The sequence below is a fragment of the Pseudorca crassidens genome, chromosome 2 (assembly GCF_039906515.1).
Source record: "Pseudorca crassidens isolate mPseCra1 chromosome 2, mPseCra1.hap1, whole genome shotgun sequence".
Taxonomy (NCBI): Eukaryota; Metazoa; Chordata; class Mammalia; order Artiodactyla; family Delphinidae; genus Pseudorca; species Pseudorca crassidens.
The window spans coordinates 45847656-45870999 of record NC_090297.1 but is presented as its reverse complement, the minus strand read 5'-3'; the positions used below and the strand labels follow the sequence as shown (position 1 = coordinate 45870999).

The following is a 23344-nucleotide window of genomic DNA, read 5'->3' as shown; positions in this document are numbered from 1 at the left end:
CTCTGTGCTCCAGCCAGGCCTGCTGGCTCTGAGCTGGCCGTGGTGAGGCAATGCCCCTCTAGGGTGTGAATGGCCGACAGCAATTTCCTTGCCTCCTAACCTAGGAAGATACCTTCATCCTAAGAATGAGACTCTAATGGTGGAATTGCAGTCCTAGGGACAGGATGAGGGTAAAAATCAGATTCCCCTACAGGATTATAGGGAAATGAGGGTCAACAGTATCTCTAAAAGAAAATGTTAACATGTAGTTTGTATGGTATTGAATTGCCGCTGCAGGAGAAAAGGCTTTCATTTGGCATCCTGACTTCATAGGTTTGGGGATTTTCCTGTTTGTGATGTCACCCTCTCCCTCCTCCCCAACACAAGCTGTGCTGGTTCCCGACATCACACCTGTGCTCACGTGATACCCTCTGACATCTCTGCCCACAGTGCCTCGGGGTTTCATTGTGAAGCTGTTTCTCCTTCACCAGCCCTCAGACCCAGCGCTTACAGTTTGCGGAGTGGGGCAGAGCTTGGGGGACCCTCCCAGTGAGAGGCTGCTAAGCGGTCAGAGCAGGGCTGAGAGGCACCAGGTGACAACCATGTTTGTTTCCCGGGGTGACCTTGGCCTGGTGGCTCCGCTCTGGGCTTGAGTCTTGTCATCAGTGATTGAAGGTGGTATTAGGCCACCTCCCAGGGGTTGTGGAGGGAAGTGACATGATGGAGGGAAAAATGCTTTGTAATCTGGGATTACTTACAGGGCAGGACCGTCCAGGGAAATACTATTATAATCATCTTATACAGGCTCAGAGAAGGGAGGCTACGTGCCCCTCCCAGAAAAGGAGACCGGGGCCCAGAGGGGCCTCAGCCTGCCTGTCTGGTCCTGAAGCCCCGGCCCACGGCGGGATTGGATCTGCGGGGTCGCGGTCCAGCAGGAGCCTCTCGCGCCCCCTGGTGGCCATCGTAGCACGCGCTTGGCGACGTGCTTTCACACCACCGTAGGTCATGCCTGAAACCCGCAGCCCCGCGAGGGGCGCAGGGAAGATCGTGCCTATTTCACAGGCGAGGAAACCGAGCCCGGGGAGATTTCCCCAAAGATCTCCCCAAACTGAATCGGGGGCTGAGCGGTGAACGGGATCCACACAGTCCCAGCTCCATTGTGGATGGATCGGATCTGGTCCTTAGGGCTTCCTGAGAGTCCTCCGGGTCACCCGAGCACTCTCCGAGTCTCCCCATCTTTTCTTTCCTCACCACGACCCGGCCTCCTTTCCACCTTTTCTCTCCTTAAAAGAGGGGGGTAGGGGGGAAGTGGCAACGAGTAAGCAGCTCTGGGACAAGTAGGTGCTCGGTAAAATGGGTCTAGTCTAACCTCTTCCACAGAGCCGCGGTGAGGGTTAAGCGGGGACACGTGAGTACCGGGCATTGGAAGTATTGGGTTGTCCGCGGGTCCCGCTCACGTCGCACCTGCCTCTGACTTCTGCTTCCTTCCCTGCAAAGCGGGGGGAGGGGGAGGAGCGCTTGCGGAGTCTGCCATCTTCCAGCAGAGGACGCGATAACCACGGTTTTCTTCCGGTCTGCAGAATTCGGGGTCCTCGCAAGATCCTAAGAGCTGCTTCAGGGAGGGGAAACATCACACCCATTTGACCGATGCAGAAACTGAGGCTCTGCATCAGTAATGGCCCAAGATCACAGAACCTATAAATAGCAGAGCCAGGGTTCAAGCCAGGCCCCACGTCCCTCTTTTCTTGAGCGCCTGCTATGTGCAGGACGCTGAGGTATGAGGTGTCTGATGAACACGGGTTTTCAGTGTGATGGCGCTTGGTCCTGTCTTCTGGGGCACACTATGGTAGAGGTTCTGAGATATGCCTGAGGTCCAGCAGGTGCACAAAGCAGACAGAGGGAGAGACTGGGGTGGAGGGGGAGGAACGAAGGGACAGATTCACAGGAGGGATTCTTGAGAAGCCAGCTGGAGTTCTGTCAGGGCAGGAAAAGCAGTTCAGGCAAAGAGACCAGTGTGTGCAAATGCCCAGAGGCAAGTAAGCACTGACACGTAGCTGGAGGTAAAACGCTAAATGCTATGCACACGTTCACCCCTATACGGCATACTCCTCCCCTTCCTGTTCCTCCGTGTCAAATCCATCCTTCCACCACCGGGATACCCTAGCCGACATCCTCACCTCCTCTCTCACACCCACATCCTATTGGCCCTACCTCCGAGACAGAAGAATCCAATCACTTCTCACCCCCCACTACTGCTCATCACCCTGGTCTTGAGCTCAGAGAGGCGGAAGTGAGTGGTGGCGTGAAGCGAGATCTTAATTCCCTGCCCAGGAATTGAACCTGGGTAGCCTGGATGAAAACCAGGAATCCTAGCCACCACACCCCCTGGCTCTCGCCCCCAGTGAAAAATGCATTTCTCACGGAGGCAAAACTGTAAAAACCGGTCAAAGTTTATCATCAGAGACATAGCACAACAACAAGTGCGAGAGCACAAACAGTTTGTTCAGTTAAGACAGAAGCAAGGCAGAGATGCACACCTGGAGAGAAAGGGTGTGGGCATCCTCTCTAATGAGGAGCGTAGTAAAGAAGCGGTTGTCATTCATACAGGGCAGTTCTTCCGGGTCTTTGTTTACATTTGGCCAATCATCTTATTTCTTTTTCCACACCTGCTCTGCTCTAGGGTCCTCCCCAACATGCATACGCAACTTTTTTCCAAAATGTATTCCAGCCCAGAGGCCTATGGGACAGCCTTAGCATCACATATTATGGGGTGGTGCCCCCTCCTTTTTGACCCCCAAGGAGCATTTCTGTGCATGTGCAATGTTTCCATTGCCCCAAGGATGGGAAATGTATGACCTCTTGACCTTTTAACAGGGTTTAGCCCCTCTCTGTCCCTGCCATAAAAATGTCCAAAATCCGGTTATTTACCCTATTTCTGTTGCTGGTTTTTATATCAAGGTGCAGATCTCAAAATATAGATGGGAGGGCGTCCCTGGTGGCGCAGTGGTTGAGAGTCCGCCTGCCGATGCAGGGGACACGGGTTCGTGCCCCGGTCCAGGAGGATCCCACATGCCGTGGAGCGGCCGGGCCGGTGAGCCATGGCCACTGAGCCTGCATGTCCGGAGGCTGTGCTCTGCAACGGGAGAGGCCACAACAGTGAGAGGCCCGAACAGTGAGAGGCCCACATACCGCAAAAAAAAAAAAAATATATATATATATATATAGAGAGAGAGAGAGAGAGAGAGAGAGACAGGAGTCCGGTCATAAATATAGAGTCCTGGAGCCCATTTGTCTCTTGCTTCAGGAAATGTAAACAGGGGGCTGGGAATGAATGTCCGGCCTGGAGCCCATCTTCTTCTCACCCCAGGAAGTGTGCACAGGAGGCTAGTTGAAAATGTCTAGCCTGGAGCCCACCCATCTCCTGCCTCAGTCTGAGGCCCATCGTGTCTGTCCTTCTAAGAGGTCTCTGCTTCTACCCTTGCTGGCTGAAATCTCTTTCCCACCCATGTCAGGTCAGACCATGTCACTCCTCTGCTCAGAACCCTGGAATGGTTCCCGGCCTATCAGAGTAAAAGCTAAGACTTAAAATGGCCTCCAAAGCCCTAGATAACTTGCCCATGCTGCCCACCCAATCACCCTCTGAGATAATCTCCTGCCACATCTCCCCTCACCCCTGCCACCCCAGCCACCCTGGCGCTATGCTCTTCTGGGAATACACAGCCACCCCCGGGCCTTTGCCTCTGCTCTTCCTTCCACCTAGAAAGCTCTTCCTCCAGATATCTGCATGGCTCCCCCCCTTACCTTCTTCAATTCTTTGTCCAAATGTCAGCTTCACAACGAGGCCATCTCTGGTGTGACATCTGAAACTGCAGAACCCCCGCCCCCAGGTGTTGCCTGTCCTCCTTTCCCATTAACTTTTCTCCATAGTACTCGTCACCATCTATCATACTGTACAGATCATTTATTTCTCTTGTCTCTTGTCTGTCTTCCTCCCCTAGAACTCGAGCTCCCACAGGCTGGGGGCTTTGTTTTGTTCATTGTGTTATCTCCAGGGACTAGAACTGGTTGGCCCTCAATTCATGTTTGGGAATGGAGGGATGGCTATTGGCTCCAGAGGAGAGGGAGGCCGGAGAGGAAGCATAGGTAGGAAAGCTCCTGGGGTCAGGCTAAGGTTGCCAACATCTTTCAGAGGCCAACAGAGAGCCTCCCAGGGAGTTGTGCAGGGGGGTGACACAGGTCGGATTTTAATTTTACACTGATTCTCTGGTTCTGAGATCAGGTTGGAAGAAACAAGAGGAGGTGGAGGAAGTGAGGGGCAGTTGCCAGACTGCAGAAACCTAGGGAGGGAAAGATTAAAATGAACCCTTTTTAAAGAGTAATTAGGTGTTGAGGGGATGGAGGGCAAGGGAATTCCTGACTGGGAATTTTCCAACTGATTTGAGGTGGCGAGCTCCAGGGTGCGGGGTCACCGGACAACACAGAGGGAAACAGGGCAAAGGAGGGGCCCAGGGAAAGCGTGGGAGAGGCCTGAGCTCAGAGGGTCCCTGATGTCCCAGGCCTGGTGGCGGGCACCAGATGTGAGCTCTGAATGATGGATGAAGAAACCAGTCAGCCAGGCCCAGGAGGAAAGAGGCCAGGCAGCAAACCAGTGCCTACTGGGGGCTGGAGTGACAGACCCAGCCTCAGGGGGCCGCCCAGCCTGAGGCCTTCCCAGTTCACAGCAAGGCCACTGCGTCTCATAAGGACCCTTGGCTTGGCAGGGTTAGGGTTAGGGTTAGGGTTAGGGAGACTGGCTCCGTGGCCCTGGCTTGGCCTCCAAGGAGCTGGTGACCTTGAGCAAATCACTGCCCCTCCTTGGTGGCTTTCAGGTGGGATGCAGATGAGCTGACTTAGAGAGGAAACCAGAAAAGGTTTTTCCGGTCTTCCAGCCTTCCCCACCCGCTGCCCCTTCCAGCTCCCACTTGGCAAAGGTGGTGGTACCTCCAAATCACACCTGCAACTCATTAACTCACCTGCCTGGGGGAAATTCCTCAGTTTGGGGGTAGGAGGGAAGCTGGGCTCTGCTTCCCAGCCTGGAACCCCATTAACCCCTTCGGAATTGCAGAGGGCCTGATAAATCCCCCGCACCTCCCCCAACCAAATCCCCATGGTTCACACAGGAAGCTGGTGTGTGTGTGTGTGTGTGTGTGTGTGTGTGTGTGCACGCGCGCGCGCGCGCACACACACACACACACACATTTCAGGGTCACACAGAAAGGTCAGGGCTAAGGCAGCATTCAAACCTGCATCTTCATCATAGCAGTAAGTATAAGGCACACACAGCGGAGACGGGGAGGAAGGGAAGGGGTACAGGATGGGGATCCAGGATTTGGTGAAGGGGGAGGGAGAGGACCCACAAGACCCACAGGAAGGTCCACAAGATGTGGCTCAGATGGCTGAGAGAGGGCCCGGAAACAACCGTGATAGCTGACATTTATTGATTCATTCTCAGTCCACAAATATCTACTGAGCATCTTCCACGGGCCAGGCTCTGTTTCTAGGCTTTAGGGATATAAATGTAAAGGAAAGAAACAAAAAAATCCCTGCTCTCAGAGAGCTTACTGGTGGGGAGAAACATACAACAAACAAACAAACAAATTTTTTAAAAGAAAATATTAAATGATGACAGGTGTTATTTAAAAAGTAAAGCAGGAAGGAGGCTGGGAGTGCAGGGGGCTGGGTGAGACCACAGTTTTAACAGAGTGGTCCAGGACGGTGTGTTGAAGAGAGGGACAAAGATGCAAGGGGCATGAGGAGTGAGCTTGGGGAGGAGCTTCTGGAGAGAAAACACAGGAGCAAAGGCCCACAGGGGGACCGACAGCAGCAGAGAGCAAGGGGAGGGACCCAGACCCGCCCATACCATCCTCATTAGGGCTTTCATTACTCGGAGTGAGCTGGGAACCACTCAGGGTTTTGAGTCCAGGAGGGATGTTACGGATCTGGGTTTGATCAGGCTCATTCCATCTGCTGAGCTTTGAAGAGACTTCAGGGGACCCTGGCAGAAGCAGGGTGTTGGGAAAGGCAGCTACCGAGCTGGTCCAGGCCTAAGTGGGAGGAGCCGAGGCCTGGAGCCCAACCAGGCCTGAATGAAAATACCTTTATTTACATGAAAAACCTTTATTCTCGGTGATTTTTACCTCTCTGAGGCTCAGTTTCCACACCTGTTGAGTGGGGCCACCACCTGCAGCAGAGAGGCCTTGAGGATGTGAAACAACAGCAGAGCCTGGCCCAGTGAATGGTAGGCCCTCAGGGAATAGTGTCCCTACACAGCTGACTGAGCCCCAGGACTTTGAACTCCTGCTGGCTGAGTGCCCCTGGGAAGGTTACTTAGCCTCTCTGGGCTGGTTTTCTCATCTGTGAATGGGATATGACACTGTGAAAGCAGACCCTTCTGCCTATCTGGAATATAAGAAGAGGTATCGAGCTCCCTGTCACAGGAGGTATAGAAGCAGAGGCACCTGGTGGAGGGGGTTACCTTTACTAACAAAATCTAACAATCACTGCACACTTAAGAGACACCAGCCTCTGCGCTAAGAAGTCTGCATTTATTGTCTGATGCGTTAGCACTGAGCCTGCAGGGTCAGTGTGATCTCATAACGTCAGCTGTTATCTCATTTAATCCTCAAAACTCAGCTCTCTAAGGTAGGGGCTGGTGCCTTTGTAATTCCCAATTCCCATTTTACAGATGAGGAAACTGAGTCAGAGAGAGGTAAAATCACTTGTCCAAGGTCACTCACCAGCTGGTACTGGTGGAACCCAGGCACAGGTGGTCTGAATTCAGAGTCCATGTTCTTTTGGTTATAAACTCAGTGTGTTCCCTTGGGCCAGTCCTGGCTCTGCCTCTGGGCCCCAATTTTCTCATCGGCACAAGAACATTTTCCAGCTGACAGCCAGTACTAACTGTCAGCCACGTGAGTGTGCTATCTTGGACGTGCCGGCCCAGCTGGGCCCCGAAGACTACAGCCCCACCAGTGTCACGTGGGGCAGAACCACCCAGCTGGGCCCCGGTGACCCACAGAATCATGAGAGAGAATGAAATGGATTTATTTCAAGCCATTTGTTACACGGCAATAGAAAAATAAAACAGCATTCAGCAACATTGAGTGCCTGTTGTGTACCAGGCACTGTACTAGACGCTAGAAGAAGCCCATCATCTGTTTCTGGCTTCCAGGCCCGCTAGAAGCCTTTAACTTCCTCCCCTGCAGTCTGAACCGGGCCTGGGCAGGAGCATGCAGCCCCAAGTGTTGTCTCTCCAGAGAAGCCACCGTCAGCGAGGATGAGGCTCTCGTAGCTGGGCGGAGGCAAGGGGGGCTGGGCCCCAAGCAGGGCATCCCCCGAGGCACTGCACTCCGGGTCTTCCTCCACGGGGTATGCAGGTGGTGTCAGGGGCCCCTCAGCCAGTCGGCAGTGCAAGACCTCCTCGTAAGTGGGAATGGCAACCACCTCTGGGGTCCTACAGGGACAGAAGAGAGGCTGTGAGCAGGGGGTGGGGCAAAACCCTACTGCATGCCAGGAAGAGAGCGAGGAAGGCTGTAGGCTCCCCAGGGCCCCATAGACACAGCTGAAGCTTGACATCAGCCGGCCCCTGCCAACCTCAGCTCCCCCAACTGCACCCTCCCTGTGCTATAGTTAGTTCTCCATACAGTTAGTTCCCCACATGGGCTCACCACACCCTCTGTCTCCTCAGTTCTCTCAACAGGGAAAGCCCTTCCCACCTCCCTCACCCCTTCCCTGCTGGTCAATCCCCACTTGGCCTTTAAGTCTCCTCCGGGGAGCTCTCCTGACCTCCCCTAGCAAATCTCCCACTCCCTCCTCTGGGTCCCCACAGTGCTCTCCCTTCTGTCACTCTTGACCCCAGCTGGTTGTCCCCTAGGGCAGGGACTGACTTTGGGTGTCCAGGGATTGATGCTTGGGGATGTTTGTTGAAAGACTGAGTGATGATCGATGGGGAGAAGGACTTCCAGCTTACTGTAATCATCTCCCTTACAAAATCTGGAGTTGTGGATGCTCAGGGCGGGATGCAAGACCTCAATTCCCCTGCCCATCTGGATGCTTGGGGCCCTGATATGGTAAGTCCACCAAGTGATTACCTCTACTTGCATACCTCCAGAGACAGAGAGCTCACTATCTACCCAGTCAACCCTATCTATCTCTAAAGAGCTTGGCTTTCCTGTGACTTTCCCCCACCTCCCCCAAATGAACCACCCTGGAGGGACTTGAGGTACAGACCAGATCCTCTGAGGCTCCTCTGACCAGGCTCTGCCCACTAGATTCCAAGAACAGGTCACTTGCATCCCAGCCACACCAATGCTGATGGGAATGAGGCTGGCCCTCGGTCCTCCCAGGGCCCTGGGGGGGTCATCTCTGGGAAGTCAGGGCTCCTTCCCCTCCTGGGACCTTGGGGGTGGGAGGGTCACTGATCCTCTGTCTGGACTGCTTTTGCTTCGGGAAGATACTGCCAGATACGGAGGTTGACTAGGTGACCTTGGAGGTCCCCTCCCACCCCAAGTGGCTCGAGGGCTGGCTATGAGCCAGCACTGGCTGGTTCACCTCCCTGCTCAGCCACATTCTCGGTGGGAGATCATGGGTCAGTAACTCTATTAACCTAGGCCCCAGTTTCGCCATCTGTAAATGGGGACGATAAGGGCATCTACCTCACAGGACCGTATGAAGATTACATGAGGTAATACAGGGACACTTAGCACATGCTCCATAAATGGGAGCTGGTAACAAAATCTCAAAGGTCTCCATGAGGCAGGGGTGTAGGTAACAAAAGTTATCACAGATCTGCTGCTAGCAGGAGTCACACAGGCTCAGAGAGGCTGTCACTTGCCCAAGGCCATCAGTTTGGAGCCAGCAGCAAGTTAGTTCGATCTATACCAGCCTGTCTAGACAGGGGAAGACCGATGGCAGGAGGCTGGCCAGAGGACAGACAGGTGGTGCAGGGGTCTTCGCTCCAGTGGTGATGGGGCAGCTGTGCCAGGAATCTGCTGCCCCTCAGGTGGGCACCCATCACCCCCGTGGACATGGCCCTTCTATGGGCAACGTATCTTCTCAGCCCACGGCCACCACAGCCCTAAGAGCAGCCCACTGGGACCATGTGACCAAGGTCATGGAGCAGGTTGTGTGCCAGTCTGATGGAGGGCACCAGCCAAGAGCCCAAGCTGGGCTCCCCTTCCAGTGCTTTTGCAAACTTCTCTCACAGACCCTCCTCCTCCGGAGCCCAGGAGCCCTGCAGCTGAGAAATCAGATAAGGGGTCTCACCCGCCTCTGACTCCCAGCATCCTTTGAGATGAGGGCAGGCAAAGGATATTGCTCCTGGAGGTAGGCAAACTAGGTTCAATTGCTGTGTGACCTAGGCTATGTTCACAGCCTCTCTGAGCCTTTCTCCTCATCTATAAAATGAGGATAACAATTTCCATTTTGTAGATTCAGGGAGAGGGAAAAATGGAAAATGCATTGACAACGCTCAGGAAAATATGGGTGATTAGGCTTCCAGAACCCCACATCTCCTGCCCTGCTCACCTCCCAGCCACGGCCCTGCTGCTCCCTACTTCTCCAAGCCCCAGAGACATGAATCAGGTTTTGGGTATGCCTGGGGCCGCTCCAGCAGGCAACAGCTGGCAGAGCAGGGCACAGGTGGCAGGTGAGATCAGACCACAGCAGGAAGTTTGCTTCGAGGGCAGAGGTGCAGTATCCCTCATGCCACCTCACCTAGCCAGCTGGGCCCACCCGGCCCCAGGTTGCCAGAGTCATGGTCCAGCAGGCTGGAAACTTGGGGAACATGAAGTTCAGGGTGACCATATCGCACACTTCAGGGGCAGGCCCATTTGTGGTGTATTCTGGATGTGGCCCCCTGCAGCCGTGTGGGGCGGGCTGGCCACTGTGGTCCCCATGCACAGGACGCTCCACCGAGGCTGGGGCTCACCCCACTCTCTGGAGCCTGGGGGGGACGTGAGATCTGAGCCTGGCACCAGCTCTTCCATGACTCAGCTGAGTCAAGCAAACACAGTAGGGAAAGGGGACAGGGACCAGGGATGAAACACTGCCCAACACTCAAGCTCTCTAATCTTATTTCACTTTCATGACAAGCCTGGGGGTAGCAGCCCTCAGCCATTGCACAGGTGAGTGGAGACCACACTCCAATGAAGCGGCAAAGCCCCAGCTCTGCCTGCTTGCAAAACCCAAGCCAACTCCACCCATCACACCTCCCCCAACCCTGACCCCTAATCTCTCCACACCTCAGCTTTCACATCTGCAAAATGGATCTAATCCTTACACTGCCTCATGAGCAGTGAGGCTCAAATCAGGAGGCACCAGAGCACATCATAAAATGAAAGTGTGGGAAGAACAGCAAACTTTGCAGTGAATACACCTCCCCATCTATCATCTCATCTGAGCCTAACAGCAATCCTAGGGAAAATTCCAGGATTGACAGAGAAAGAACTGGACATGGCTCAGAGTCTAATTAACAGGCTCAAGAATACAGAGCTTAGAAAAGAAAGAGCAGACACTGAAAGCCTCGTGTCTGACTAGACCCACGCTTTTTCTGCTGTACTTACTGAGGCGTCGGCGGGGGTTGGGGGGTGTGGTCCCAGGAGGCCTCCCATCCAGGCACCTCATTTAGGGCTCACGCTTAAGATGGGAGCCCCTGAGATGTCTGTTTCCTCCACTGCTGCATTGTCAGCGCTCTGCGTAGTTAGGTACTCAGTAAATATTGGTGAAACGCAGGAAAGAATAAGTAGATGAATAAATGAGGAAACTGAGGCCCCAGGAGAGAAATGGACCTGCCCAAGTCATCAGCCTAGAAGGCCTTTCTCTCTAACCTAGATTTACCTGCAGAGAGCAAGGCCCCTGGGGGCAGGGACAGCTGAGTGGCCTCCCCATGGGGCCCAGATGCTGGGCTCTCAGCAGGAGGGCCAGGGTAGCTCAGCCCCAGGGACAAGAAAGAGCCATTAGCAGAAGCAGCCTCTCCAACATCCAGCCACCCCAGCTCTGAATCTAAGACCTGGTCTCTGAACCTGATGGGCCATGAGCACCCCACAGCCTCCTGGGTAGGCTCCTCCCTGGCCCGGCTGGGAATGAAGGCCAAGTGGCCCCACCTGACAGATGCAGCTATGTCCCGGACCCTGTTGGGTCAACACGGCTGTGTCTACAGACAACACCTACCTTCTGTGCTCAGGCCAGGCTGGGCGGGGAGGGACAGGCTCCAGTCCAGAGCACCCCGAGGCCTGGTCTGGTTCCAACTGACCATTAACCGACTGTGTGACCAGGTAGGTCACTGGTCTCTCTGAGACCAGGTTTCTCAACTGAGAAGAGTCCCCAAGGCCCTGCCCTTCCCTCTAATTGTCAAATTAAGGCCTGACCATTGGACTAAGGGGCTTCTGTTGAATACTTTATTGTCTGTGACCTCAAGGAGTCACAGGCCAGTAGCAGGGACTAATCTGTTACTTTCTTTAACTCAGAATGCATTTTTCCCTCTAACCAAGGGAAGAAGCGTGCCCACGTCCGAGGCCAGTTGCCAAATATATGGCTTAACACTTAGTACATGCAAATCCAGTGCTTACAGAGTGGTGTGGGGAAATGCACACTTCACAGCCAGCAGGCTCTGCTACTTTCTAGCTGTATAACCCTCACTCTCTTTTTCTGTAAAAGACAACAGTAATTCTTACCTTGCAGGTAGGTTAGACTGGGGAAGATGTATGCAGGCCCCTGAGGTGCCTGCCCAGCTGATACTTGGTGAATGAGTAAGTACATAAGAGCATGTAAGATACATGCATTCTCAATAGGGCAAAAATTGGTTCTTGGACTCTTGCTGATACTGTGTTTACATATAAAGCACAAATATACATACAGACCAAATATGTAGTATATCTGTGGTATTAACATTTCATGGGGGAGGATGAAGAAAAACATGCCTAAGAAGTCTCCTTAGAGGGAATGATAATGAAAAAAAAGAGAAATATTGTCCAAATGCAAGGTTTTGTCTCCATTCCCCACCTCACCCCTGGGCCTTTGCACATGCTCTTCTGCTTGCCTAAAACTCTTCTCTCCACCTTATCTACTTGAGGAAAAGTTGACATTTGTTGTGCACCTACTGTGTGCCAGGCTCTGGGCTGAGTTCTTCATATACATCATCTCATTTAAGTACTATATAGGCATTTGCTACTATTGTATGCTGAGCTCTGCTGCCACCTCCTCCAAGAAGCCTTCCTGGATTTCTCCATGTCCCCACAGAACCATGTCTGTCCTCTTTCACAGCTTTAACTACTCTGATTTGTCAGAGTCTGCCTCTGTCGAGGGACTTTAAACACTTCCAGGAGTGCTGATCAGCCTCCAAGACCCCAGGGCATAGGCAAGGCCTGGTCCAGAGGAGAAACCCCATGAAAGTTTGCTGAGCAAATGCATGATGACGTGACAGTGCCCCACCTGTGGCCTCCACCCAGCCCTGCTGACCTGCAGCTCTCCTCCTCCAAGGGCTCCACAGTGAGGTAGTACAGGTCTCTGGAGAGGTGATATGAGTCCCATCGAGGCGGCCCCTTGGTGCTGGCCTTGACAGACCACAGCAGGCTGAGGAGCAGCAGCAGGCCACCTGCACCGCAGCAGAAGAAGCTGACCGATCTGAACAGGGCACCGGGGGCCTCAGGCTCAGGGCGTCCTGTGGGCAGAGCCGGCTGGCTGGGCTGGGCACCTGCATCTTCTTCACTCCACCAGGCGAAGCAGAGTGTCCCGGCCACCAGAACCACCATGCCGGTGACCGTCATGCAGTAGCACAGGGTGGAGGCCACACGGCCCCTGTCACACGTCTGGACACCGAGAAGGAGAGAGAAGAGGAAACGGGCCCCGTGAGAGGCCTGTTGGGTACCAGAGACTGGATTTTAGTCCTCCTCTGCCTGAGGTCACTGTGCAAACTCAGAGGGGTCATTTGACTTCTCTGTGCCTTAGTTTCCTCATCTGTGAAATGGAGATGATGCTCCCAACTTTGCAGGGCTGTTCTGAAGGCCACAAATAATGTGTCTCAAGTTCCTAGCACCACACCTGGAACCTGGTAGGAGCTCAGTTCAGTGTGGCTGGGTTCGCTCCAGGACTCCCCCCGGACTCAGAGGCCTCATCAGCCTGGTGTGTATGAGACTCCCCACTGCAGGCTGGGAGGGAGAAGAGTGAACGCTGTGGGGTACACCAGGCCTGCCAGGAGAGAGGCTTGCTGGTTACGCCTTGCCTCACTTCACCTTGGTCACAGTCTCGAAAGGTCAATGCTCTTATCTCCATTTGACAGAGGAAGACATTGAAACTGGGGGTGGGTAAAGCTAGTGGGAAAGGGGCATTGAGAAGCCTGAAGTTGAAATTCATGACACAAAGCAAACCTTTGTGCAAAAAGATGTTCACCATGGCCTTATTTTTAATGGTTGTAATTTGGAAAGAGCCTAAATGTTCAACTATAGGGAAAGGGTGAGTAAACCACGGCATAAACCCTAGATGGAATATTCATGACTCATTTTTCAAAAAGCTCAGAACAAATGTTTAACAACGGGGTAAATGCTTATGATATCTGACCTTTTTCAACTTAGTTTGCCAAATTATGTGCACAGTGTTATCTCAATGAGGCAAAGACAAAATGCCCAGGGGAAAAAAAATAACTGGGAGGAACCCTGGCTCCAGATTATGCAGACAGGAAGGGGCTGTCCCCAAAGCCAACCTCTAGGCTGCTGTACATACTGTTCCCTCTGCCTGGTAACTTGCGTCTCCCCTCCCAGCTCAGCTTGGCCCTCACCTGAGAAGCCTTCACTGGGGACACCCTAAACTTGGAGTCCCCTGGGCCTTCTTGGACCAAGCTTTTATCCTGCCTGTTTGGTTTCTCCTTTGTTTATTGTCCTTACCAGACAGGAAGCTTCCTGGGGGCAGGGTCTGTATAGGCCCTGTTCACTGCTATAACCCCCAGTGCCTAGCACATAGTAGCTGCTCTATAAACATTTGTTGAAAAAATTCTCCTAAATGAGAAACAGTGTTGCTGAATAAACCTTGTTGTGTGAAAAGCCCCTCTCGCAGTTGGGAGGGGCTGGGAGAGGGGAGGGAACACAAGATTCCAGCTGCTATAGCACCCAGCCTTGGAGCCTGGTTTTAGTCCCTACATTACAGCTCACCAGCCGTGTCCTGGGGTGAGCCTCTCAACTGCTCCGGGCCTGTCTCCTCACCTGTACAAAGGGCAGGCTCTCTAATAGGCAGCTAGCAGAACTTACAGAGGGCCCCTCTCCTCTTCCAAAAGTTGAGCCGGTGAAGGAGGGGGCTGGGGAACTCACAGACCTTAGGAAGACTTCAATCGTCAGCCTTACAAATGGGGACTTGCCCAGCCTAATGTGGTGCATCAAATGATGCCCTGCTGTGCAGCCATTCAGAGGCACACTCCTGGGGAGCTGAGGAGTGTGGCAGTTCAAGATCTAGTAGGTGAGCCTTTAGATTTCAAAAGGGCATGTTCCCAGATGTGTTTAAAAACGTGTGTGTGTATGTGTGTGTGTATGCATGTGAGAGAGAAAGAGAGAATGTATACATGTAATGCTCGAGGAGTGGACCCCAATCTTTCTGAGCCTCCATGCCACCAGAAGCATTTAGAAAAATGCCACTTGTAAATTACCTTCAATTCTCTTCCTGTGAATTTGTCTATGGGGCAAGGCCTCCTGTCTCCAGCTCAAGGCATTTTCTGGGGAAGAGAAAAAGAACCTGACTACACTCTTTCCAAAGTCAGACAGCGAGGAGAGGCTGTCAGAAGGAAAAGCTGGAGAAATCAGCTTGGGGTGGGGGGAGGAAACACAGCAAATCTATAACGGTAACCCTTTGCCTGTATATTACGGCACTTGACAGTTCCGCTTCATACCTGGAATCTCATCCGACTCACCACAACTGAGGTGGATGGTCAGGGCAGGGAAAGAAATTCCTGTTTTGCAAATGAGGAGACTGAACCCAGAAAGGTGAGGGACTTTGCCCAAAGCCGTATACAGCTGTGTGTCTCAACCCTTGAAGAACTCACTCCTGAATAAGGTAACTTACGATGCTTTTAAATTTCTATAAAAGCAATAGTTCCTCATTGTGGAGAAAAGGAGAAAACCACAGAAGAGAAGAAAAATGCAAAATACAAATCATCATTAATGCTGCCCCACAGAGATGAGCATGATCTGCAAGTGAATGCTTCCTTTCCAGTCCTCCCTTGGCCTGCATAGCTGATGATGGCGGCAGCAGATGTGTACTGGGCCTTTACAGGCGCTGGGAACCACATCCAGCACTTTACAGGTACCCGCCATCTTAATCCTACAACAGCATTATGTCCTGAGGACACTGGAGCTTCGAGGGCGACAGCTTGTCCAAGGTCAGTGCCAAATTTGAACCGGGTCTAGTCTGAATCACATCCCTGTGTGTGCATAGCTAGATCCATCTGTAGTTTTCAGTATATAAAGTTGAGACCGTGCCGTGAATAGATGCGTTTGTAAATCTTCAGCACAGGCAGATCCCACCTTCTAAAATGCTCTGCCCTCCTTCCTGATTCAAATGCTCCCAGACCTCAGACAAGCCCCTGGAGTTCCCCTTAGCATGTTCTCACTGGATGCTGTCATCTCCTTCTGTGTGAGTCTCCCTCCCTCCACGTGGAGCCACCATGGGCAGGCAGAGCACACAATGACCCACCACCCCCGGGAGATGGAAGGCATCAACGTCCGCTGGATGAAGGACAGCCTGTTCTGTTGTGAGGTGGTCTTCATTATTTTTACAGATCGGGGCTCTGATGGCTTATGGGAAGGGTGTCCTGCCCTAGATTCCCCTGGCCCATTTCAGAGACGTGGTCTTCAGGCAGTTTACTCACCCTTCACAGTAGTGTACCTGGACCCTGGTGGGGGAGGAAGAAAGGGCTCCCTGCCCTGGAGGGCATAACCCCAGCCCTGGGCCGGGAGGAAACGTCTCTAATCCCAGGGGAGTCCCACTCCCAATCTGGCACTCAGTCAGGCTGCCAGGCTGGCCCCTCCTTCCAGCTCCCTCATATCACCCCCACCCATGCACCCAAACTCCTGGGGTCCCCTATACCTGCTGCTCCTGGGGAGCCCTCTGTCCCCATTCAGGGCCCTCATTTCACACCCCCCTTCAAGACCCATGCCAAATACACCTCCTCCCAGAAGACTTTCTGCTGCTGCCAACCCACCTCCCACCAGCCAGAGTTATCACTGCCTCTGACTATAGCCACTCTGTTAGCTCTGTGACCTTGATCAGGAGGCCCAACATCTCTGAGCTCAAATTCCACAACTTCCTGGGGAGCAAGTTATGAAGATGAGGTGGCAAGATGGCAAACAGTGACACAGCTTGACAGAGAGGATGGACCCTGGCTCTGACACTGGGTAAGTTACCTAGATTCTCCATGCCTCAGTTCCCTCCTTTGTAAAATGGGCACAAATAATATCGTACTATCCCTGCTACCAACAGGGGAACTTGAGGTGCCAGTTTTCTGTAAAGAACTAAACCATCTGAACAAGAAGTGTTCCAAACCGTCTTCGTGTAACCCCGGGTAAACTGAGGCTCTGAGCGCCATGGTCCAAGGCCACCCAACAAGTTAGAACACAGGAGGAGACTTGGGTGTCCAGACTCTGCTCACCAAGTCACTGAGGTCAAGGTGAAGGGAAGGGGTCCGGGGTGGGGGCTGGATTAGGAGGAGCCGAGATGCTCCCAAGGGCGGGGAGAGAAGGAAGCTTATACCCACCTTGCGCACAGCCATCGCGCTGCAGGGTCAGGCGTGGTCCCGGAGCGGGGAGCCTGGCGAGCCGAGCGGAGTCACGTGAAGGCATGATGGTTGTCGCGCCCGTGGGCAGAGCGAACCTGGGAAGGGCGGTCTCTCTGGTCTGCAGGGGGCGCCCGGCGTTAGAGGCGGCCCGGCGACCGTCCCCCAGCCCAGCTCTCCGAGCCCGCAGAAGCGCTACGGTCCGGCTCCGGGTCTGGTCCAGGGCGTCTGGTCCAGGGCGTCTCGTCCGCCGCCGTGCGTCCCGTCCGATCGCCGCCCCGACCCGGTGGGAGCGGTGCAGAGCCCGCTTCACCGCGCAGGGGTTCGGCCACCGGGCGGGGGCGCCGAGGGGCGCGTGGAGTCCGGCTTCGCTGTAGACACCGGTGATGATCACCCCCTGGCTCCCGCCCACGCTTCGGGCTTGGCCGACTGCGGCCGGGACCCTGGGCTCGGGCTCAGGGCGCGGCCGGCCCCACCTCTCCTCGGATCTGCGTCCTCGAGGCCGCAAGGCCTGCGGAGACTCCAGGGTGGCGCGGCTCCAGGCGGCTCCAGGTGCCGCGCCCGACCTTAAAGCGACAGCGCGACCTGGGCTGGCGGAGGTCGGGGTTTCCCAGCGCGGGGGGAGCCCTTAACCGGAACCTCCCTGGAACTGTCGGGAACCCGCAGTCCTTGGGGTCATCCCGCCCCCACTACTCCACGGGGGCGGGCTTGGGAACCGGACACTAACTCTTCTGAGAGCCATCGGCGCTCAGTCTGAGAGGGCTGTGAAGCCCAGGCCTCCTCACTCCCATTCTACAGGAAGGGAAACTGAGGCCCAAGGAGGGAAAGTTACTTGACTGTTTACCGCATACTCCTTGACAACTGGCTTTTTCTTCTCACAGCAGTCAATCGGACAGCAAGCCCTCCCGGGCCCTCCAGGCTCTCATCCCCCCAGGAGGAAGGCATTCTCCGAAATAACAGAAGGCATTTAAGTGCTTCCCCAGCCTCTAAACGAGTGAAGTCACTGACCCAGGCAGTGAGAGGCCAGGAGAGGGGGGCTTGAGAGCAGGGCCTCCCACCTCCTGTGTGACCTTAACCTCTCTGAACCTACTCCCTCCTGTGTCCAAGGAGGGCTGAGGACCCCAGCTCACAGGTCTTCCGGGATTGAATGAGTTAAGCTGAGCAGGTTAATAGAGCTCAGCCCTTTCACAAGTGCAGGCAGGAGGCAGATTTTATGGACAGGTGATTTAGGAGCCTGGAGAAGGGTCAGCGTGTGTGCTGGGTGAAGTCTTCTCTGGGAGGACACCTGTTGTAGAAGGTAGGAATGGGGCGGCAGCATCCAGGCTGAAGGAGCAGCATGTGCAAAGGCTGGGCGAAGTCACAGGCAGGTAAAACCTCCACAATTTCATGTGGGTCAAAGGGAGGTGGTTCCGGACCAGCTGGGGTCTGGGTTTTGTTTATGTTTCGTCCTGCTCCTCCAACAAGCCAGGGGACTGGGCGGATTCCCCTCAGCCACGGCCAAGGATTCCCCACTGAGCCGGTGGCGACCAACTCCCTGACCAACCCAGGGACACGGGGAGGTCAGAGCAGCCTGTCCAGTGGAGATCTGAAGCTCAGCGAGGGGGAACCACTGTCTCAGAGTCACAGAGCAGGTCAGTGCCAGGGCCCAGGCCCCCAATTTTTAAACTCCTTGTCTCTGAGGAAATATGCCACCTGAGAGTTTTAGCATTCTCTAAGCACCGACTCCTCTGACCGGTGAGGTCCTTTTACATGTTATCTCATTTCATCTTCACTGTGTGTGTGGTCTATGTGAGCGTTCCCATTTTACAGACAGGAAACTGAGGCTCAGAGAGGGGCAAAGGCCTGTGCAAGTCTAAAGAACTCACAAGTGGCTGAGCTGAGGTAGGGATCAGGTAGACCTCAAACCAGGACCTCCTTCAGCTTTGCTCTGCTTAATCTGGAGGTGGGGACAAGCAGCCTTCTCGGTGCCCTTGTGGGCCTGCTCAGGGGGGATATGAGTGAGCATCTGGAGGCTGTGAAGCTGTCAGCTCCACCCATTTCTCCAGGGGCAGGCATCCATGCCGGTGTGGGCCCCTCACTGATCCAGACGCTCCTTCCCCAGGGTCACAGGTCACAGGCTGATAAGGTTGAGATCAGGGCCTGGGCACACACCTGACCCTGCTGGAACCCGAGTCCCCTGGCCCAGGCTGGACACTCACGCCCTGGAGGTGGTGGCCTGGTTGTAACTTCTGTCCTGACTCAGCCACTTCCAGGCCGGAAGATGCTGGCCACATCCTTCTCTTTAAGCTGCTGTTTCCTTATCTATAAAATGGAGACAATGGTACCTCCTTCCCAGGGTAGCTATGAGGGCCTCATAGTTTAGTAAGACCTTACCTATGAGGAGCTGGCTTGGGTACGCTCTCGTATTACAGGATGGTTCAGTTTGTGAATCTCCCCTAGTTGATGGGGACCACCCTGAGGGCAGGGACCAGATGTGACTTGGTGCAGGGTCCAGCCAGACCCAGCAGAGCCAGGACCAGAGGAGACTGGGACCGGGTGTTGATTCGAACCTGAGGATCTGGTCCAGTTCTTCTGGCTCCATCTTCCTCTTCTCCACTTTTGGGGGCTCTGGTCCCAGCCCCCGAAGTCTGCCATGATGCCCAGGCACTGTGGGGACCATGCAGGCTTGGGAATACTTGCAGGTCCTTTCTGAACAATCAGCCTCAGTCTTTCCCCGGCACCACCCGGCAACTCAGAGCAGAAAATGGGTCACCAGCCTTTGCCTCCAGGTGTGGGGGAGGGGACTACCACTTGCACCCACTTACTGGACGTCACCAGTCAGTGCTTTTCCCATTTAACTGTCACTTCAGTCAATTCATCAAGGCTGAGAGAGAAATATTGATACCTTCTCAGGGTCACACAGCTGATAAGTGGGGGGCTGGGCGTGGGGAGTGGCAGAGTAAGTGCTGAAATCCACATCCGCCTGAATCTTCCACACCCACATGTACTTCTCCTTTTTTGCCACACTGGCCCTTCCTCATTTACCGCCTGGGCTGCTGCTACCCACCCCTTGCTGGCCTCTCTGACTTCAGGCTCTCTGCCCATCATCAGGCACCAGCTTGAGCTTCCAAAGCAGCATCCCAGTAAGTCCCTCCCCTGCCTAAACTTTTCAGTGCTTCCCACTGCCCTCAGAATAACGACACCAGCTTCATTTCCTGCACTCCTCCCATGCCACTCCTGAACTACTGTCCACTGTGTCCCAAGCACAATACCACACCCTTGCTACAAAGGCCCTCCCTTTTACCAGCTTCACCTGGTGAGCTCATACACTTCCCTTAAGACAGGTCACAGGTCACCTTCTCTGGGTGATGTCTCCTCAGTGTCCCAAAGAAGAATTATCTGGTCCCTCTTCCAAGCTCCCACAGGACTTTACAGATTCATCCATCAGAGCCCTGGGCACGCTCACAGAAGTAAAATCACTGCCTTCTCTACCTTTTTTCCAATAAAAAGAAATAGCTGGACATTGCAGAAACGATCAATAAGTTAAAAGAAATCAGAATGTCCCCCTTCACAGATAAAAACCAGTCTCCAGCGCTTAAAGGGAGAAAAACATTTCCCTAAGTGCAGAAACCATATGACCCCTAAAGCCTAAAATATTAATTGTCTGGACCTTTACAGAGAGTGTTTCCAGCCCCTGCTGTAGCCGCTGGCCCAGCCCTACCACTAGTGCGCTGTGCAGTCCTGGGCAAACGATGGCACCCCTCTGGGCCTCCTCACTTAGAAAATGGGGATAAAATGTCCCTCCACAGACAGATGCTATATTTGTTCTCTATTGCTGCATAACAAATTACCACAAACATAGCAATTTAAGATAACACCTGTTTATTATCTGTAGGTCAGAAGTCAAGGTAGGTTCAACTGAATTCTCAGCTGAGGGCTTCACAAGGCCAAACTCAAGTCAAGGTGTGGGCTGGGCTGGTCTCTTATCCGGCAGCTCTGAGCAAGATTCCTGCTTCCATGCAGAATCCTGGTCCTTGTGATTGTAGGACTAAGGCCCATTTTCCCCCTGGTGGGGACAGCTCTCAGCTCTCAGAGGCCGCTTTGAATTTCTCTGCCTTTTCTGCTACCAGTGGAAGAAAACTCTGCTTTTAAAGGGTTCCTGTGATTAGGTTAGGCCCACCCAACTCTCTATCTTAAGGTCAGCTGATTAGTAACCTTAATTACATCTATGAAATTCTTCTTGCCATGTAACCAGAGGGCAAATGTTATGAGGGCCGTGGGAGAATTCTGCCCATTACAGGTTCTATGCCAGGGAGGCAGAGCATGTGAGCTATAAACCCTCTCGTTACAGGATCAGGTCCTCCGTGCCAGGTGCTGGACACAGAGGGCAGGACACATGGAGAGGCAGTGTTCACAAAGTATTAGGAAACAGGCCAGACTGTGGCGAAAGCTTGCCTTTGAATGCCCCAAGATTTCTAGGTGGACCGACACAGAGGTGTTGCAGAGGTGGCATTTAAGCTGAGCTGGGATACAGGTAGGATTTCAACAGGCAAAGAAGGGACTGGGACCGGGGGTAGGGAAGGACCACCTGCTCAAGGCACAACACTGATTACCAAAGGTTATGGCATTCTTGTGTTGACAAAGGACCTACTTTTAAGCTTTTGTATAAACAAGCCTATTAAGGATTATCAACAGACTCAAAGTTAGCATCCATTAACTATCTACCAAATACAAGATGCTGTGTTAGGTACATTGTATACTTAGGTCATTTAGTCCTCCAAGAGCCCTACATGGTAGGAAATTTTTAATAGCTTTATTGAGATACAATTCATGTACCATAATACTCACCCATTTAAAGTGTACAATTCAGTGGCTTTTAGTGTATTCACAGAGTTGTGGATCCATCACCATAATCAATTTTAGAACATTTTCATTCCCCCAAAAGAAACCCTGTACCAGGACTTCCCTGGTGGCACAGTGGTTAAGAATCCGCCTACCAATGCAGGGGACACGGGTTCGAGCCCTGGTCCGGGAAGATCTCACATCCCGCAGAGCAACTGAGCTGGTGCGCCACAACTACTGAACCTGCACACCACAACTACCGAAGCCTGCGCACCTAGAGCCCGTGCTCTGCAACAAGAGAAGCCACAGCAATGAGAAGACTGCGCACCACAACAAAGAGTAGCCCCCGCTCACCGCAACTAGAGAAAACCCAAGCACAGCAACAAGACCCAATGCAGCCAAAACTAAAATTAATTAATTAAAAAAAATTCTCTCTCTCTCTCTTTAAAAATAAAAAGAAAGAAACCCTGCACCCCTTAACCATTATACTCCTAATTCCTCCATTTCCCCCAGTCTTAGGCAACGACTGATCCATTTGCCCATTCTGGATATTTCATATGAATGGAAACATATAACATGTGGTCTTTTGTGTCTGGCTTCTTTCACTTGCATACTGTTTTCAAGGTTGATCCATGTTGTAGCACGTAGCAGTACTTCATTCCTGTTTATTGCCAAATAATATTCCATTGTATGGATACAGCACATTTTGTTTACCTATTCATCAGCTGATGGGCATTTGAGTTGTTTCTCCTTTTTGGATATTATGAATACTGCTGCTGTGAACATTCTTGTACAAGTTCATTTCCCTCGGCTGTACAACCTAGGAGCCATCTTGCTGGATCATATGGTAACTCAATATTTAGCCAACTGAGGATAAAGTAGGAATTTTTATCTCCACTTTATCATTGAGGAAACTGAGGCTCAGAGAAGTTAAAACAGCCACCCAAGATCAGAGAAGAGAGCAGGTTTAAACTCAGGTCCACCCAACGCCAAAGCTCTCTATCTCCTGCCTCTGGATAAATATATAAAATAGTACAGAGGTCTCTTTTAACCATTCCCCTCTTAAAATATGGATTTGTTGGATAGGGTGGATAAGGATCTTTGTCGGTTTTATCTGATATGTCCAAAAAGTTCCAGTGCCTCAAAGAGGCTAGACACGTAGTAGGTGCTCAATACACACTTGTTAAATGAAGGACAGAATGAATAAGTGTAGATGATTTGAAGGCGGGTGAGTGGGGTTGTGGGAAATTTTCAAGATTCCAGACTTGGTGCCAGGATGAAGTTTTCAGACTCTGAGAGCCAGCTGAAGCCACCCTACAAGGGACATGCTCTCCCCCTGCAGTCAACCTTGAAAGGCCATTGTCTCTAGTGGCCCCCTGGGTTCTTGGAATTCTGTGCCTGGGAGATAGTCTATTCATGGAGAGGCAAGGAGCTGCGTCCTCTGAGTTCATGTTCTAAAAAAGGAAACTGCTGTCTGTGGGTAAGAAAAGGATTAGAACCTCAAGGCCTCAGCTTCCTTGGAAGGCATTTTCTGCCCAAGTGAGACGGCCCTGGGCTCTTCTGGGGCCTCTGTTCTGGGCGGGCTGAGACTGGGCCAGCAGCCCTGGAGCATGGGGAAGATGCTCGCCAGTCAGGGGAGGAAATCTTGTCTGGAAACTGAAACAAAGTTCTGTGGATGCAGAGCTGGCAGCAGCCTTGACTCCAGGATGACCTCTGGGAACAGACACATAAAAGGACGCAGATTCTGGGAAAGAG

The 23344-nt window shown here is 52.9% G+C and overlaps 1 protein-coding gene across 1 annotated transcript; it reads right to left on the bottom strand.

Moving 5' to 3' along the window:
* Positions 1 to 7046: 7046 nt before the first annotated feature.
* On the bottom strand, positions 7047 to 18409 carry TMEM61 (transmembrane protein 61). Its single transcript, XM_067712445.1, has 3 exons — positions 16751 to 18409; positions 12475 to 12824; positions 7047 to 7471 (listed from the first exon to the last, which is right to left on the bottom strand). Exons 1-3 carry the CDS (start codon positions 16763 to 16765, stop codon positions 7195 to 7197), a joined length of 642 nt encoding a protein of 213 aa, XP_067568546.1. The 5' UTR covers positions 16766 to 18409; the 3' UTR covers positions 7047 to 7194.
* Between the last annotated feature and the right edge of the window lie 4935 nt (positions 18410 to 23344).

Coding starts and splice junctions, on each gene's coding strand:
- TMEM61 (XM_067712445.1), bottom strand. Junction 7,472..12,474: donor TTGGAGGAGGAGAGCTGCAG/GTCAGCAGGGCT, acceptor CTGTCCCTGTAG/GACCCCAGAGGTGGTTGCCA.